The following is a 20,025-nucleotide window of genomic DNA, read 5'->3' on the forward strand; positions in this document are numbered from 1 at the left end:
ACTAAAGTGCGTATTATGTATGTATATAATGCATAGCTATGTGAAAATCGTAGTGTATAAACTTTGTAAATAACCCTAATGCGTGTAAAGTGTGGAATGAAGGTATAGAAAATTCCTATGATAAAGTACGTTTCCCTCATTGTATTGTCTGTTGGATCGGTTTTACCGCCAAACACTATAGTTCCGCAATATCATAGTAAAGATACTTCACTTAGCGCCGATTATTATGTTTGGTAAAGCGCATAGTCATCCTGAGAACAATAGAAATAAACAAGTACCATTTCGTTGTCTTTTTATCAAATTGGTCTGAAAGAATTCCTCCCCGAAAAGCCGCACTTTTTTTGGAGAAACGTTCGCGCTTTATACAGTCGTACAGAAATAACATGGATTTGGAAGCAATACCTATCTCAACTACTTATGTTAAGGAGCAGTGATTGAGATAATTTTTTAGGCCACAATTGTAAATGACGTTTAGGGGTTATGATGATCTTGGAAAATGTGTCAAACTTCTGGAAATCAACAAAACCTATGAAACCTTCCATAACTTCCATTAGCGACCTAAGTCTTCGATATATTAAATGTTAAGTGAAAAATATGCGAATGTTGTGATATTGCAATCATTGCTGGGAAGTGTGCTCGACTTATTTATGGTTCGCTGAGTGCGTTTATTTCGTACAACTGCGTTAAACCAGTATGGGATTACTGGTGAAATCGACGAGGGAAGATTTGGCGATCGGCTGCACAGCTTTATCCTCCAGAATAAGGTCGACTTTTATTTGTATCTTAAATTATGGCTACGTTAGGTTTCGTTACGTTGCTCACAAGGTAGATTACATTGCACTTTTAGTTTGGTTCAGTCTCATATTATTGCATAAGGTTAGGTTTGGAATCTGTCTTGCATATTTAAATGTACTTCGTTGTTTACCTCTGCTTCGGAGCTTTACCCTATTTGTGGGTAACTGATTAGTCCCAGGGCAATATATATATATATATATATATATATATATATATATATATATATATATATATATATATATAGATAGATAGATAGATAGATAGATAGTGTTTGGTAGATTTGTAGGTTCATCACATTCTGTTTACAAGTTTCAGTTATCAGCTCATTTCGATAGATATCACGAACCAGTTGGACGAAGCTGTACATAACGGGAATAATGAAATTCCTTGTTGAACCTTTGGATGGAAAGGAATTTAATTATTCATGATAGGCCAATGTCGCTGTCCGACGGGCATTTACAACTGCCCACAGGTTTATACTTTTTATTTCTTTAATTCTTTTGGTAACATTTGGATGTAGTTCAGCTTTACCTTTTCATTGTTAGGTACTCTTTTGTTATTGATTTTCTCGCTGTTGTTTTTGCTATGGTTAGTAGTTAATATTATGATTAACAAACTTTACTTCCGAGTATTTTGATTCATTGTCACTACATGTAGCTAATCCCACCCCCCCCCCCAAATCCTGTTTTGTCTTTACCTCCTCCGCCTTTTCCTCTTTACTTGCTGTCCCACCTCTTTTCCGTCACTTCTTCTCTTCTCACTTGTCTTTTTGAGGTTCTTGTTCATAATTTTTTCGACTGCTATAGCCAATTGGTGATTTGTGTTACATTGTCCTGGAGGGTGACAGCGATGGCATTGGTAACAGCGCTAGCTGATTGCGATATCGGACGTGGCAAGGCGACGGCCGTGGTGACGACGGTAGAGGTGATGACAGTGACGGAGTTAATAACCGTGACGGTGAGGGAGGTGGTGAAAACGATGGACGTGCACAAGGCGGCTTAGATGATGACAATAAAGGATACGATGATGGCGACAGTAGTGGTGTGGGTGATGGCTATGATATACTTAAGTGATGGCCACGGTATTCATGATGGGTGACTTGTGACGTAGTGACTACGGTGACGAAGATGGTGACGGCGAGGACACTCCGCGGATCAATTTTTGAAGTTAATGAGTATGTACATCGGATGTTACTGACGTACTGTTTGCCTTTGTCTGTATCCCATGTTTTTCCTATATTAGCAGCAGCTTGTGCTTCACAAGAACTGGTAATGAGTGGAAAATACTGATTTAGTAGTTTTTCTCAATAACTTATTTGGAAATGGATGTGAAATTATTCCCCAGTTTTATTGAGCACGACGAGTAGTTACGACCGTATGATGGTTTGATGGCTGGCCTTCCACCCAGTTTAGATACCCGTACCGGTGCTAACAATATTTGGTACTTCCAGTAAATGAAAATGCCATACAGTAAATCTAGAAATAACAGCAAATCTTCAGTAAGACGTCGAATATTTCAACCTCGTTCCCAATGAGTCATTAATTTAAAGTTTAGGTTTTTATACATTATATTTTTTTTAGGGGAAGGCTTTATCTAGGTTGTGGGAGCATGTGTGTATGCATTATGGAAAGTTTAATCGAGATGTGACCCAGATGTGGTCCTAGAGTATTTGATAATCTACTTCCTGTAGGATCCTTTGTAGGAACTCTGTGGTCATCTATTTCTTGGAGGAGTACCTTGGTCATCACGCACTGCAGAAACTGTTACCGTTGATTTATTATCATTAGGCGTGTGGCCCATGTTTCATTGGTTGGTCAGGTATGATTACGCTTGAGCAGTTGGGTTGACCCTAACACATATTGTCCTCCCATTTTCCTTTTCTTTCCTCTGCTCCTCTTCACCGTTCTTTTGTGAACCCTCGCACAAGCTCCTATATCTTCACTTACCCAATATCCGTCCCGTCCGTCTGTAATCAAGAAAGATATTCATAGTTTCACGTTCAGCCACCTGGACCTGGATAGTTTCACCAAGTGTCGCCCTATGGACGTTTCATTTGGTTGTCTCCGAATGTGCGAAACGTAAATCATTCGTAGTATATGGTTTTAATGATTGCCAGAACATATGAGGAGATGCAGCTTGCAGGGCCCGGAAGTTGACCTTTCCTCTAGCTTTCAATCTCCAACGGAGAAACATTTGCTGTCAAATCCTCTGATGATTTAGGTAACATTAGTAACCTTATTAACTTTTAGTCGCTGTTCCAGAAACATTTACCAGCTCAGGAGCAGCTTCGTTATACGTGAGTGATGATTATAAGTGTTGATTATGATTATATAATTACGTGTTGAAAATTCAAGTTGCCTCTCAACCTTAATTGCACAAAGAAAATCTGCACCGTAAACTCTCTGCTTTATGGAAATGTATGACTTACATTTAGAGTTTATGAGATCTTATGAACTCATTGTGCGTCTTGCAACCTAACGGAGCACCCTCAGCAGTTTCATTTATTGTAATGTATCTGTAACTGGCGTAGCTGTAATTTTAGACAGATATAATCCTTGGGATTTCACAATGTACTTCCAGAAATTAGGTTTTCGCCTTGGAGCCTGAAGCTCGTAGGACATTAACGAAAAACTCTATGAAAATGGGATGAAATATTTCTTGGAACTGAAATATCTTAAGTCTGGCAGCGTAGCTTATACCCCCGGCAACTGCTGGAGGAAAGAAAATATTATTAATATCTGTTTTGAAGACGTCAGTAACAGTCTCAGCGCTGGCTGCTGCCTCACCCAAGTGCATCTTCGCAGACTTAAATGTTCAAAGCTCGCCCGGGTGAAGGGATAAGCTGCTTCAGGTTGAAAATTATTTTCTCCGGAATAGCAATATTTCCTGGGAATTTTTGAGACTGAATTGTTATTGGGAAAATTTTCTTAGAGGCTGGTACATTATTTCAGGGTTTTACACAGTTCAGAATTGTTATAGCTCGAGTTTATTGTGTTCACAATTTTTCTTTCGGATATTTTTTCTTAGCTATTCTTTTTGTCTGTTGATATCTTGCGTTTGTCTTTTAACATGTTTCTCTTTATGATTCATCTGTTTATATCCGGACCCGGGATGACGTGATCAACTTTGTAGCGCCGACGTATATCTTGACGCCACTTTTGTAGCGTCGACGTACATCTTAGCGGCCACATTGCGCAGCCATGCCATCCCAGCACACATCGGCGTAGCCCCGCTTTGTACCTGTGTAGTGTGGCCTCGAGTAATGCATAATGTCATTTTAATGCGTGATACTGTTTTGTATGGCCATTTTTTGCGGTGTTGCTGTGTAGACGTTACAGTTAGCGTGTGAACTTGTTGCCTTTCTCCCGTATAGCCTGCTTCCATAATAATGTATCACCATTTTGCTTTCCCGTGTAAGCTCTTTCCATGTATGTCCCCTGTGTAGCGATGTGGGTCTGCGCTGTTGAGTTGTCCCCGTATTGGTGTGTGTACTGTGTCACCGTGTAGCGTAGGCTGTGTATTATTCCCACTTAGTGTGGCCCATTAAGTTTGAACCAACTAGTATATCTTTAACCATCCTAGATTTTGTTGTCTCAATGTAAAGTGGCCCGTGTACCGTCCACATGTAGCCTTTCATCTTGAAGTAAATTCCAGCGTACGTTCCACAGCCACAGCCCATTTGATTATTATGTCGCTCTTCTCGGTGTAGTTTGTCCCGTACGACGTGTTTTGGTGTAGGTAGTTCCTGTGCAGCATGACCCTTGTGCCACAGCGTCCTTTTTGTATTATGAGGCGTTGATTGTGTCCCCGAATAGAGTAGTCAGTGTGGTTTACCTCCGTGCTGGCATGGCTGGTGTTCTGTTGCCAGGACAATGAGGCCCCGTGTAGTGTTGCCAACGTAACAAAGAGCTTATGTAGCCTGGCCCATGGTCTGTATCACCTTGTAGATTGGCTAGCGTTTGCCCACATGTAGAGTAGCCCATAGTGTAGTCTCAGTGTAGTGTTAGCAGGTGGCCCGTGTCGACTGCTGCCGTTCGTAGCCCGTCCTCATTCAACGAGCCCCCGTTTACCCACCCAAATTCTCTGAAGAGGGAAATAACTTCGCCTGATATTTTTCTTACCCAATACAAAAGTTTTCTTTGGATTTTTAGTCACAAAGTTTTCATTTTATGAAACTGTATTTCGGGATTTTATTGTGGACTACATGCACCACTCAGTTCCACTTGGGCGCGCGCGCGCGCGTGTGTGTGTGGGGGGGGGGGGGTTGTGTGTCGTGTGTGAATGTATTTCTGTATGTGTACAGTGTGCTTGTTTATTTGTGTGTGCTTTCGTGTAACAATGTCTCTAACAATGAACAACGTGATTTATTGTCATATTAATGAAGCCCTTGAGCAGGGAGTAGTACGATCTTTGAGCACAGTGGCATGAGCTGGGCCTTTAACCTGACCCTCTAAGGTTGAGGCCTTAGGCTAGGTCTTTATAACCAAGGGCCGCTAGGTTCTTGTTCAAGGATCATCCTGTGTTACCAATAGGTTGTACCTACGTGATCAGCGGGTCATAACCGTGGTATTCAAGGGGAGGAGCACTATAAAATCCGTCAGACACCACCAACTAAAGTGCCTCAGGACATTCCCATTAAATTCATAATTGTTTCCAATTTTGTTTTGAACCTCGTTTTCTTTTCCACCATCCAAGAATCACCTCACGTTTTCCCTTCCTCTTAATCATTACATTATTATTATTTGTTTTGTTGCACTTAGTATCCGTACATATACTCGAACTCATAGTGTATGTAAACACTTGAGCTGTTGTCGTATGTACATACTCGAGCTACTGCTGTAAGTACACACTCGAGCCGCTGGTGTATGTACACACTTATCGCGCTCCAGGTGCCTGTACACACTCTATTGCGCCGCCGCGTGTGTTTTATGCTCATTCTTGTTCTTGTAGTTTTAGCCACATGCAACGGGTGGGTGTGGGAGGAGGGCCCTTCCTGGCCCTGTGGCCACAGTCCTGCACTTGGGTACTGTGAAATATTAATGAACGTAACTGGATTCAACGAAATGCGTGATGTTAGCGTTGGGAATTGTTATCTGAAAAAGATTTTCATCGATGACCTCAGTATTCAGCGGGCACGGTGTTTGAAGGCGGGCGCTGGTGGTATGTGTTGTGTATGACAAAGGACTTTATACAGCCGTTGTTGAGCGTGGTTCACAGGAAGGTGTGTATCTGCCTTCCATGTTGCCAGTCAAACACATGGTCCCTTCACTCCAACTCGCGTTCACCCTGTGGACCGTCTGCAAATGGTGCCGTGTGGAGCTGTAGTGGAATTGACCAATGGTATTTTATTACTTATTTACCTCTCTCTCTCTCTCTCTCTCTCTCTCTCTCTCTCTCTCTCTCTCTCTCTCTCTCTCTCTCTCTCTGATCTAACAGAAAAAGAGGTAAGAGTAAACATTAGTACAGTGTTTTGCAAACAACCTTAGAATGATTAGGTAATTAGGATGATAAGTTCAGCAGACGAAGAGAAAATGTGAGACTTTAATGTTATAAGTATGGACACAAGAAAATCTAATGAGATTTAGTGAAGAGAAACATGAACATTTAAGTCAGGGAAAGACATGCGACATGACGTTTACACCTTACGAGGGGGCCGTAGCCCCAGCCTAACAGTCACCCATGTCTAGCAAGTGCTTAATGAGTCTGGCTTTAAAATCGTTTGCGATGGTAGCATTTAATACATGTTGTGGAAGACAGTTCCGTTCACATGCAAAAGTCTGGATGAGGGAATTCTGTCTCATCTGTGGTCTGGACCTTCCTGTATTTATCTTGATTTGTGATACTAGAGTTCTGAGGAAGAGGATGGATGACCCTTAGTTTTCTCTGAACCTGTCAAAATCCTGTAGGTTTCTGTTGGATCCTCTCTTATCCTCCTCATCTCCAATTATTGTAAATTCACGATCATTGACCTCTCCTCACAGCTGTTATACTGTTGTCCAGCAACAAGCTTGATGGTTCTACGTTGGACATTTAACAAATACATTCCTGTTGTAGTACGTTGACCAAGCAGTGTTCAAGGTGTCGAAGACTTAAATTTGTATATAGTATACTGAATCCTTTTCTGTCCGTCAGCTGAAAGGTAACCACATAGACTGCCACCAGTTGTCATATTCCTGGGTCTTCCAGTTCATGATCAATTTTTTTCCAGTAGTGGAGTATGACCTGTCCTATTCTGTACTTGTGGCACTCCCGGTTTTTGTCCACACTGGCACGACTCAGTCATGGGTCTCTCTTGAGGTTGTCATTACCACCATGAGTTTTGGGTTGCTTCCCAGGTGGCCGCGACGAGTCGTGTTCCTGAGTATAGATAAAACAACGACTGTATGATGGATCATCTGGATAAAAACATGGTGGTGTGCGTGCTCGAGTTGCCAAGGTGGCCCACAGATCAATTGGTGTTGTGCTCCTGGATAAGGTTGTGGTCCAGCTGGAGCCGCTCTGAAATCAATGGTGTATAACTGGAATCTTTTCCAGATCCATAATTAGGACACGTGTTCATCGATTGGTGGATGCACTGCGCCGCGCCGATTCACAGATGATTTCCACCGCCGGAACAAAGCCTAATGTATACTGGCTCTTGTTATTAAAGATATATTTCAATAAGCTTAACGAGAACTAGATTACTGTAATGTCCAGATGCTTGTCATTCACAGCATGGAAGTCTTTCTACTGGTGATCGAATATTGGCTTCATTAGAAATCCTTCCCTTTTTTTTCTCTCTCTACAGCTCATGAGGCAGGACTGTTGTTGTACGCCGAAAACAGATTAGGTTAGGCTATTGATTCCACATATTGCAGTTTGGATACAGAAATGTGTTTAGACCGGATGAGGTAATGATTGTAGCAGTAGTGATGGCCACTGTAGTTGGGCAGGTTATACTTGGGGAAACGCACTAAAATCCCAGATGGCTTTTCTTCCACGTCTCTCTTAGCTTGAGTGGAATCAGCAGCCTTTTACCCTGGGTTTCTTCAGCAATTATTTCTCTTCAACCATTCCTTTCCGTCCGCCTCGCTGTTGCTGCCCTCTCCTTGTTCTGCAGATAGTATTTCGGCCACTGCTCTCGCGAGCTGTCTGCGTGTGTGCTAGCCACCACGTCTTGGACTCGCGGCTTTATCCTGGCTGCTGCTTCCTCTAGATCAAGTGTAGAGACCAGGCATACGAGGACTGATTTCTATAATGCCGACTTCTTCGCTGGAATAGCGACGTTATAGAACTCTCTTCCTCTTCCGTCTTCCCAGTTCTTACAGCTATATCACCATAAGAGGCACGTCTACAAACACCCAAAGAATTGTGATAATGTCATTCCTCTTGTTGAGTTGTTTTTCTGTCGTCTGAGATGGCCATGATTAGCATATAATTTTGCCAGTGCTATGTCAGTTACGATGTGTATATATATATATATATATATATATATATATATATATATATATTTTTTTTTTTTTTTTTTTTTTTTTTTTTATACTTTGTCGCTGTCTCCCGCGTTTGCGAGGTAGCGCAAGGAAACAGACGAAAGAAATGGCCCAACCCCCCCCCCATACACATGTACATACACACGTCCACACACGCAAATATACATACCTACACAGCTTTCCATGGTTTACCCCAGACGCTTCACATGCCTTGATTCACTCCACTGACAGCACGTCAACCCCTGTATACCACATCGCTCCAATTCACTCTATTCCTTGCCCTCCTTACACCCTCCTGCATGTTCAGGCCCCGATCACACAAAATCTTTTTCACTCCATCTTTCCACCTCCAATTTGGTCTCCCTCTTCTCCTCGTTCCCTCCACCTCCGACACATATATCCTCTTGGTCAATCTTTCCTCACTCATTCTCTCCATGTGACCAAACCATTTCAAAACACCCTCTTCTGCTCTCTCAACCACGCTCTTTTTATTTCCACACATCTCTCTTACCCTTACGTTACTTACTCGATCAAACCACCTCACACCACACATTGTCCTCAAACATCTCATTTCCAGCACATCCATCCTCCTGCGCACAACTCTATCCATAGCCCACGCCTCGCAACCATACAACATTGTTGGAACCACTATTCCTTCAAACATACCCATTTTTGCTTTCCGAGATACTGTTCTCGACTTCCACACATTTTTCAAGGCTCCCAAAATTTTCGCCCCCTCCCCCACCCTATGATCCACTTCCGCTTCCATGGTTCCATCCGCTGACAGATCCACTCCCAGATATCTAAAACACTTCACTTCCTCCAGTTTTTCTCCATTCAAACTCACCTCCCAATTGACTTGACCCTCAACCCTACTGTACCTAATAACCTTGCTCTTATTCACATTTACTCTTAACTTTCTTCTTCCACACACTTTACCAAACTCAGTCACCAGCTTCTGCAGTTTCTCACATGAATCAGCCACCAGCGCTGTATCATCAGCGAACAACAACTGACTCACTTCCCAAGCTCTCTCATCCCCAACAGACTTCATACTTGCCCCTCTTTCCAGGACTCTTGCATTTACCTCCCTAACAACCCCATCCATAAACAAATTAAACAACCATGGAGACATCACACACCCCTGCCGCAAACCTACATTCACTGAGAACCAATCACTTTCCTCTCTTCCTACACGTACACATGCCTTACATCCTCGATAAAAACTTTTCACTGCTTCTAACAACTTGCCTCCCACACCATATATTCTTAATACCTTCCACAGAGCATCTCTATCAACTCTATCATATGCCTTCTCCAGATCCATAAATGCTACATACATATATATATATATAATATATATTTCATACTATTCGCCTTTTCCGGCGTTAGCGAAGTAGCGCTAAAAACAGTGAACTGAGCCTTTGAGGGAATATCCTTACTTGGACCCCTTCTCTGCTCCTTCTTTTGGAAAATTATAACCCAGAAGGGAGGATTTCCAGCCCCTTCACCCCGCTCCCTCCCTTTTAGTCGCCTCCTATGACACGCAGGGAATACGTGGGAAGTATTATTTCTCCCCTATTCCCAAGGATATGTATATATACGTACGTAATATGTGTGTGTGCGTGTCTGTATGTGCTGGCAGTTGAAGCGACAGGTAATGAGGGAGTATATAGCCTTGTAAGATTTTTTATCTTTCCGGACGGGGGGTTATTAAGTGCGGGCGAACTCCTAACATGACCCACTACAGTGTTGATAACATTCCGAGGGAGGTGCGTCACACCGGCATGACACACAGCGTGATATGTTTGGCCCCTGTGGTAACAGGGCAAGTGTAATCTGAATAATACAACTTGCAAACTTTTGCCGGAACACTGAGGTAAAATTCCAGACGTGTTGAGGGCGAACGTTATTATTAACCCCTCGGCTGCGAGGACACGACCTCTGGGTATTGTGACCTGACCTTTGACCTGACCTTTGAGAGTCAGGCCAAAAAAAAAAAAGTTCAGGCCATCATACCCCAAGGGTGGCACCGTCGCGATGGAGGGTCGTAACGCCCTGCTTGTCTGAACTTCGTTCCAAAAGAAAGGTTAAGGAGCGTTGTGCAGATCACTCCAGAGGTTTAACATTTGAAGTGAATAAAGCTGTCTATTTATCAATGAACTATAGATTATTATTTTTATTATTATTATTTTTATTATTATTATTATTATTATTATTATTATTATTATTATAATAATAATTATTATCATTATTATTATTATCATTATTATTTTTAATATTATTATTATTATTATTATTATTATTATTAAGAGGAAGAATGTGGAGGGCCAGGAAAGAATATGATCGTCAATGTGAGACATCAAGTTGATGGAGGAGCTGGTGATGGAACCACAGTGGCCGCGGTGCACCGGGTCTTCAGTAATTTCTGTCAAGTGTGTCAGTCAGCATCAGTCTACAAAGTGTAAGAGGAACCAGGAAGGTGTTTTTCCTTAACACCTGCTTGACTTGTCCCCCTCAGCGAGGTATCATAAGATACAAACGACTGAACCTTCGAGGGTAAAATCCTCCGTGGACTCCTCTCTCTCTGTTCCAGCATGTACAGAGTGGTGCACAGTACACGACGGGAAGATTTCCAGGCAGTCTCTGCCATGTCTTCTACGTGGTCTTCCAGGACACCCAGGAGACAGTCGGTGTTTTACGAGAATTGTCATTAGTTCAAGAAGTCCAAGAGACTGGATTGTTAGAATCCACTTAAAGCGTTAAGAGTACATAATTCCGCTGGTGGTGGTCCTGGACGTGTTGGTATGAGCGGTAATGAAATAGCAGATGCTGGGGCGAAAACAGTTATATCTACCTGTATCTCATAGTGATTTTACGATCAGAATAAGTAATTACGTTATATGTAAATGATCATGTAGACGGGACTTGAAACCCAAAAGAATAACAAACAGTAAAGGATAACGAAAAGAAAGTTATGGAAGTATGGCGTTCCTTCTTCACCAGGATTCTGTATTGTAAGACAACTGTGTGTCGACTGAGGATTGATCATACAGCGTTGCCCCAAAGGTCACCTCATGAAGAGGAGACCCATCACAGTATGCGGCATCTGGAACTGCAATATTACCGTGGAACTTGCAACTTGCACTAGAGTAATGCCAGAAATGCAGGAATATTAGAATCCAATGTGAATTTTATGGTCACGTAGGAAAGACTATAAAAGTATTTGAGAATTTTATAGATGTTTATGTAAACAGACTGATGAATTTTACAGGAAGCCAAGATAAGTAATTTTTAGGCATCTTTTAAAGGAGGACAATCCTCTATGAGTAGCTTTAAGTTTTAAGATATCTTTTTCATGCAAAAACGCTTAGAATTACAATGAAGTCCTGGTGCTCTACACCTTTTCAGAAAATCAGCCAATCAAATTTGATGTCTTTCGATTTCTTGCCTTTTAACATCATGGTATGTAGCGAGTTGTGTGGTATACACGTAAGCGTTTCACTATTAATCTGGTAGTAAATTTTGCTTCTTCTGTAATTCCTGTGTGAGAATTTCTTTGTTATGACCAGGGGAGTCACTGGAAGTACGGGTTGACCTGGAGAGACTAGGTCAGAGGTGTGGTGACCCGAAGAGACCAGTACAGGTTAGGAGTGACCCTGGCAGGCCAGTACTGTGCGTCGTGATCTGGAGAGCACAGTGCAGGTGCGTGGTGACCTGGGGAGGCCAGTACTGGTGCTTGGTGAGGGAGGGGGGGGTGTAGTGGTGGTGGTGGCGGAGCAACGACCCTGGCGGGGTTGCGTGAGGTCGGCTAGGTAGTGCGCCACACTTCCTAGAGTTGTTCCTGTAATAACAACAGGTAAAGAGCTTGAGCTTTTGGATATAACATGAAGGAGGGAGTGTCCCCCGCCTCCCCTCCCCAGTATACTTTATGCATACCTCGTCACCTCAAGTTTTCTGTACATAACGCCTTGAGCTCAACGGTACGGCCCTCGGGTATGATGGACTTGATCAGGTACATCGTACCGTCCCCCCCGAGGGACGTACCGGTCGTGCTGCAGGAACTGAAGCACAAGAATGTTGCGTGCTTCATAGACGTAATAGTTTGGTACTTTCGCCTCTTTTCCCGCTCGTTCATTATTATGCCATAAATCTTGCCTGATTACATTGACGTGGCATACTGTCACGCCGTCCACACGATGGAAGAGATGTGTAAGTAGAACTATACCGGCGGCGGGGTGGTTCCCGGTAAGTAGAACTATACCGCCGGCGGGGTGGTTCCCGGTAAATTTCATTCTTGCGTGAGGGTTTGAAGACGTAACTTTTTTGAAGAAAATATTCCTCATGGTGCTGTGTAACCCTCCCTCCCTCCCTCCCTTTTCCGCGTTCTTGGCGGGTAATATTCCCATTATGAAACTCGTGTCCAGCATTCCTCCGGTGGCACCGAGAAGCAAGAAAAAACAAAAAAGAATCTGGAAGTCGCAGAGAATCCAGAATTCTGTATGGCGAGTGTGCCGCCGGAGCTTCTGCTGCCTTAGGCTGCTGGTTGGAATTTCTCTGTCGCTTTGTTGTGTCTTCTCGTATGTGTTGACCAGCGAGGTATGATAATGACCTTACGTTATACTGAGGCCTTCTTACACATTATTACGGCCTTCACTACCGCAGTTGCTGAACCCCCATGAGCACAGCGGTAACGTCATGGAACTCGATGTTAACAAAGCGTCAGCATGAGGTACGAAATCGCGTGTATGATGTTGTGGGTTTTGATCTGTCCTACAAAGGTCAGGTCTAAGATCACGCCATCTGCCCCAAGGTTGTGTGCCGTCTTGCTCAGGGGTGTAAGTACGTAGGACGGAGCTCGAGTCTGGCATTGTGGCGATTAATGATACGACCTTTGTGAATGAGAGAAACATGCTTTAGATTATTATTGATGCAGATGCGTTGTAATCCGTTGGTGTCAGTACTGTACTACCCAAAGAACGATAATTGGAAGACCCTCACTGTAGCTGGGACAAAGGACGGAGGCTACACACTCGCACCGCCCAGGGTGCTCGAACAACAATGTAAACAAGGTTAACAATAGGCTTGTTACATTATGGTACATGATGATGGTAATAAGATTGTATCATGATGCTTTCAGTGAACTTGATTCAAGGAACAAATATAGCAAAGATACACCTGAAATGAAGATGTTGTTTGTGTAATGGATGTGTCATCAGAAATATTGGTGATGAAGTTTTCAAACTTGCCTAACTGGAGGTATGAGGATCAGACAAGTAAACAAATCAGAATTTGAAGGGCAGAGTAAATACGATGATGATCCGAGAGTAAGATATTGGAAGGAGGAGCACTTCCCTCGATACAGCTCTGGCTGATGGCTTTCTGATGACAATCCAATGCCCAGGTTCAGAACTAAGCCGAGTAACTGATGAAGCAAGACACAGGCAACAACGTTTGCCACACTCTTTTATCACGATGTCATCGCTGCGGCGCCCCGGGGCGCAATACTCCGGGCCATGTCAAGCAATCACCCAACAAAGAACCACGGAATCCTCTCAGACCGTCTCCGGTAATAAGATACCTCAGATCCCTTTGATATTTCCTGGAGTTGTCGTCGGGTAACATAGGATGCGGAGAATTGGATAGGATTGCATAGGACGTCTTGACATTGGCCGGTAACACTGGACTGTGTTGGTCCTTATGGCATTGTCGGTTAACACTGGACTGCGTAGGACTTTCTGACATTGTCAGTTAACAGCATTGTGGAACTGTATAATACTTTTTGACATTTTGATTAGGGAGCGGTTGTACGTAATAATATGATACTGCCTTTGTTATATGACGCTGCCCTAGTTACCAGGGTGATGATGCACCGTAACTTTCCAAGGTAACATGAGCTCGTTGCCCCCACAGTTAGGCTTCGGAGCCTCTTTTATCATTTCCAACCACCACGACTTTTGAAAAGGCAAGTTTTTCACCTCCTCAGATACAGTTTGGTTAATCATGCCTCTTTCCTCAGTTTCCTGAGGCCTTTGTCTTGTGCCGTCATCGTAGCCTGGCAGACGCGCGATACAGGCTACCCTGCATGGTACGGTGAAGATACACGTTTGACTTGATCCTTACACGAGTCGTTTCAGACGTGTCGCACTGTATGTTTTATACACTTGTGTCCCAGCACATAAGCAATTGACTGTACGAGACCCCTAATTCTTGTTTTGATGTTGCTTGAGTTATGTCACTTGCAAAAAGGTTTGAACATGAACCTAACCTGGCTTATTACGCGGACTGAACACGGCTGTTGATATGAAGGAAATACCAACTCTGGCTCTTGGATTTAATACATGCGATATCTTTAAAGAAAAAGAAAATAAAAACATTCTTATTCCAATGCCAGAAACTATGATAGAACACTGCGGGCGACACTAATGTTCCTGGGAACACCATTCTTGAGTTTCGTTGAAGGTCTGGCCTTAATGAGGTAGTTCAGACGGGAACCTTTGGACGCGAGAACACTTCCTGTTCACAGACATGTCCTTCCCGATGCTGATGTGTCTCCAGCAACATGCCCTCCCTGGTCATGATGCCTCTCCTCACCCTTCGTTCACCTTGCTCCCTCACTCGTGGCACTTTGTGCCACCGCCAATATCACTTCAGCTGGTGGTCATATTGCACCGTTCTCTTTCATTGTGTTTCAGCCTGTTGTTGGAAATTGTTGCGGGGAATATATTTTCAGTGTGCTCCTTGTGGACTCTGGACCCATTTGGCCAGTTTCACTTCTATCCCCCATGTACTAAATATTACTCGGCCAGTTTGTATGATAAATAGCAAGAAAGTAGGCGCTTTATGTATATATATATATATATATATATATATATATATATATATATATATATATATATATATACACACACACACACACACACGAATATAGCGCATATGAACGCATAATGCCCTCCAACTGCAAGGACTCGAACGCGGGACCTTTGCGAGGTATTTAGGAACGCTGACTGCTCGGCTATGATTGCCCTTGATAAGGAAATGACTGTTCGATTATAAGTAATCGAATACCCTTCGTCTCACATTCATGAACAACAGGGTCTAGACCGGTCAAATCCCATCAGGCTCACATTATCAGGAGGTAGCATTTTACGGAACTTTACAAACGCGTATGTATACGAATACGAGTATATTGCATATGAACGCGCACTTTCATAATACACTCAATGCTCTGCAACAGCACCTACCTGCAGGTAAATTATCAGCACAGTTGAGGGCGTCTGTAACCCTTGTAGTGTGAGGCAAGAGATGAATATGGCCTCTCGTGGTGACGGGGGCTGGGTTCCTCCTCACAAGGGATGGACTGGCGTGCCACAGAGATTTATAGCCTTATTTTCCCCTTTTCTCTTATCTTGAATTATGGCCAGCCTCCTGTTTCCTGGAAGTGTCACCCGAGTCCCAGGTGTTTCCCTGCTTTTTAAGGTGAGGTGCTGGAACTGGCGGCGCGCTGTTCTTCCTTACCCTGTGTGTATCATTGTGGCCTCGCTAGTTGACCAAAAGTATGGTCTGGTCAGAGGATAGGCTATCATACCCTGGGGTCGTACTATCCTTTGCTCAAGGAATCATGATCCAACTTGCCGCCCAGCTTACACACTTGACGAGGAAGTGAACCATCCTCTCAGTGGTGTATGAAGTTTACCTTGTGGTGTAGAAATAAGGAATGTTACATAATTTGTGTGTGTGAGAGAGAGAGAGAGAGAGAGAGAGAGAGAGAGAGAGAGAGAGAGAGAGAGACCTATTTGCGGGTACTTATGACTAGGTTGTGCCAAGACGGTTGAGCCAGCTCGTAGGGCTCACCACCTGACGTGCTTTCCATCTGGCTCCAACACTACTTACCCATAAGTGTCGCCATTTATTTGTTATTGTTGTTGTACATGTCTTAGTGTCTTCATTTGTCTTTACCAAGATAGCTATACATGTATTAGATATGTGATTCATAATGTTAAATGTACGTTTTATGTTGACGTAGTGTGTCTTGCTTCCCCTCAGGTGGTGCTGGTGTTCATCCTCAGTATTGCCTCCCTCGTCATCTACTTCATTGATGCATCAAAGTAAGTATTCCTCAGACGAGGACCTGGTGTGTCACCCTCCTTCCTCAGTTCCCTCAGTTACTCTAGCTTAACCCTTGGTTTTCCGATAGAGATTGATTTATTTCTTTATTTTCTTTTTTTCTTTTTGCACCGATGCCCCTGCGACTTGGAGGAATGTAAGAAAAAAGAATTATTAATCGATGAGGCCGATTAGATGTTGGAGATCCATAGTAACCACTAAAGTAAAGTAGCCTCATCGATGTAAGTACACACTACTGCTTCCTTAATGATGACTTTCCTCTTGAACTGAGGAGGAGACTTTAAGAGAGTGGTAGGGGGCCTCCAGGAGCCGGCGTGTCGGTGCCGGTGTTGCGGAGAGAAAGTTCTAGACGATCCTCTCCTGTAATCCCAAGCCAGTAGTTCTTAACATCAGAATTTATACATTCATTTCTTTTTAGTTCGAGGATTTCAGTCAGTTATCTGTAGCCAAGTACCGTAGAGGGTCAGAATCATTTATGCTAGTCGGTCACGTCATTATTTCGTTCTAGTAGGTATTAGTGGGATTAAATGTAGATGTAGATATTCTTATACTGTTAAGATTTGATATATATCATTCAAACATTGATTCATCAATCATTATATATATATATATATATATATATATATATATATATATATATATATATATATATATATATATATATATATATATATATATATATATAAGATTGTGAATATTGTAAACTATCGCGATGCGGAAGCATTGGAAATTATGACGAATTATCCTTATATTTCAAAGGTGGAAGCTAAGTAAGAATGGCAGTAGCTAAAATGATGCTTTTGTCTACGATGTAAAGCTGCGGCTGTGCTGCTAGCTGCTGACATCAGTGGTCCGCCCCATAGGTTGTGTGCTGCATGCCCTCCCACCTGCCCTTCCCCCTCTCACCCCGGGCTCACCGTAGCATCAGCCGCCCACTCTGCCTTCCTCACATATTGAATTTGTCATAATAGGGAAGATATGAAGCCCACAGGATCACTGATCCTCCCCATGGGAGGAGGTATGGCCTTGCTACCGACCCTCGTTTGTCCCTTCCTCATCTGGGATGACACATTACGACATAACTCACCCCCCCCCCCCCCTCCCCCGTCCATCACGACGATACGACCCTTGCCAGTGATGATGGCCTTCCCTGTGACCTGATACTCTTGGACCAGGTCATAGGTCACGACATCCCACCCAAGGGTCGTGTATGTGGGATAATTCCGTTAGCGTCTTACGTAACACCACCGTTCCACGGCATTACCGTGACCTGTCTATCGGTGGAATTTGACAGTGCCATCCCTTGTGGTGCCTGGTGGTCCCTCCACACCGCCATCACCTGGGTTGTATTGCAACTTTACGGCCTTGCAACTCTAATGTGTCACCCCATCCTTCCTCCCCCCAGCAGGTTGCACCACATTCCCCTGAACCCTGTGAACCTCTCCTGATATTCACGCCGGCCGTAGCAAGGCCCTACACCCTCCGATGGCCATATATTGTTGACTCAGATCTATATCTTACTAAGGTGTCCTCCTCCCCTCCCGCCGTGAGTGGTGTGCCTGACTCACGGTTTGTGGGTCAGGCTCGCCTCTAACCCAACGGCCGAGGGGGGAAGCCAGGCAGGGCAGGGCAGCATTGTTGTAAGATGGAAACCCTATGTTGCATGGATCCCCAGCCACCCATGTTCATCCCGAGGTTCCCCCCTCCCATCCATCACCTAGGCTTCATCACTCTTACCAAGGACACCAGTGGTGGGGAGAAGACATCCACTCTGAGGTCTGCCACAACCCACCGTCATCAGCATCCCTACCCCTGCCGCTGTCTTCCCCCCCCACACATGCTTCACACTCCTCACGCTGCCACATCTTGTCCCAGGTGTTGGCCCTCTCCGCCTCCCTCTGTCAACCACTATCACCAACACTGTATTAGAGCAACTAACTCTGTCCCCCCCCCACCCCCGACAACACCGTCTCCCAGACAACATTATACACCAGGAAGGAGCCTGCCGGGAGACGTTGTTCGTGCACCCTGCGAAAGTCCCTCGCTCGTCCCGCATCTCCTCCAGTAACCCTGCGCACTGACTTGACTGACCGTCATGCGCGTCGGGGATGACCTGCAGAAGGCTCTCTTGTTTCATTTCTTCTAATTTTCCCGCCAAAATAAATTTCGGTCGTGAACGGTGCGCTACGTCGTATTGTCTGTTTGGTTTCATAAGAATGTCGTTTATAAACACGTATTCGTCGCCGGTAAGAATATTTAGAAGAGAAGAATGAAAATCTTTTCACAGTTTCCCCAAGACATTCATCATTTCCACCGTACGGTTTTGATCACACGTTAACATCATACAAGGGATAAGTCACTTCATCTCAGAATTAGATAGATATTTATATAGTACATTATTCCCACACTCTCATAATTCATTAGACACTTAAATATCACAGTATATAACGTCATGATCTCAGTGTTCGTTTGATACGAACGTATCACAGTAATTGACTACATCACCTCTTAGTTTCCAACCACATCTTCTCATGGTTTGTTAGATGCTAACATATAATTTCCCGCCATGTCCTCTCATGGTTTGAAAGACTCTTAACATACAGTTTCCGACCAGCTCCTCTCAAGGGTTATGACACACTTAACATATAGTTTCTGAACTCATCGCCTCGTGGTTTAGTAGGCACTAACATATAACATGGTTAGTATGACACTTCTTTAATGACACTTCTTTACAAGATTCCGTCATTACATCTCATGGTTTCGTAAACATTAACTTACCACTGTATGTATGCATCCCGTTTCACCCCTGAAGACACACGTTATGATCGATGGATTGGAACGCTGCTGGTTGGCTATTCATATAGACCTGATGAAATGCTCCGAAAAGCGGACGATACAAGACTTAGCACCTCAGTGTCCAGTAATGTTATATGAAACGGTGTTACCAGACTCCGCTGAGTGAAAGGTCACCCTTGGCGAGGTTGTACCATATCCAGCGGACGAAAAGGAGTGTAGTCTTGTCGAGAAACATCTTGCCCCTGAATTACCCATCAGTGCCATCCTACTGAATGCAGCGCAGCCCTGAAGCTGCAGGAGACCCGTAAGAGGGGGTTACTTGGGCAACGTAGTATTATTATCAACAGATTATACAACCTTAAACCTCGTAGCAAACACAGGTTATGTGGTTGGCTGGTTGGTTAGGGTAATTAGCGCCGTCATCATCGTTATAACCACATGTAGAAAAAAAAAAAAGATAATCAGTTATTCAGAGTACTTCAAAGAGTATAGACAGGTCTCGCTGCATATATGCCCCTCTCAGATCATGTGGTCGACGGAAAACCAAGATTTGAATATGTCAAAATCAATCCTTCGGTCTTATCAAATATACCTGTATTAGAACGGTTTTTTTTTTTTTTATAATCTCATCTTGTAACTACAGACTTTGTAGTTATTTTGCCTCTTAAAATTCTTTTTTTTTAAGCCAATTTGATTGAAACTTTCAACGAATGATTGCAACTGTTAGTTGGTATATTGTACATATCTGAATCTCAGTAGGTGCGTGTTATTAATTGATATATGAGATGGTGATCAACTACTTGTTTGATATAATCTCTTAGGTACTTTATTTAGGTAC

At 43.5% G+C, this 20,025-nt stretch overlaps 1 protein-coding gene across 48 annotated transcripts in view; it reads left to right on the forward strand.

Annotated features, from left to right (window-relative positions):
- Positions 1–20,025, forward strand: part of slo (calcium-activated potassium channel slo) — a 1,069,848-nt gene that overhangs the window by 128,533 nt on the left and 921,290 nt on the right. For all 48 annotated transcript variants that reach the window (XM_071687050.1, XM_071687052.1, XM_071687045.1 and 45 more), the window contains exon 2: positions 16,311–16,372. In XM_071687050.1, coding sequence (XP_071543151.1) covers positions 16,311–16,372 — 62 coding nt within the window. The remainder of the gene's footprint in view (positions 1–16,310; positions 16,373–20,025) is intronic.

This window comes from Panulirus ornatus, chromosome 43, assembly GCF_036320965.1.
Source record: "Panulirus ornatus isolate Po-2019 chromosome 43, ASM3632096v1, whole genome shotgun sequence".
Lineage (NCBI taxonomy): Eukaryota > Metazoa > Arthropoda > Malacostraca > Decapoda > Palinuridae > Panulirus > Panulirus ornatus.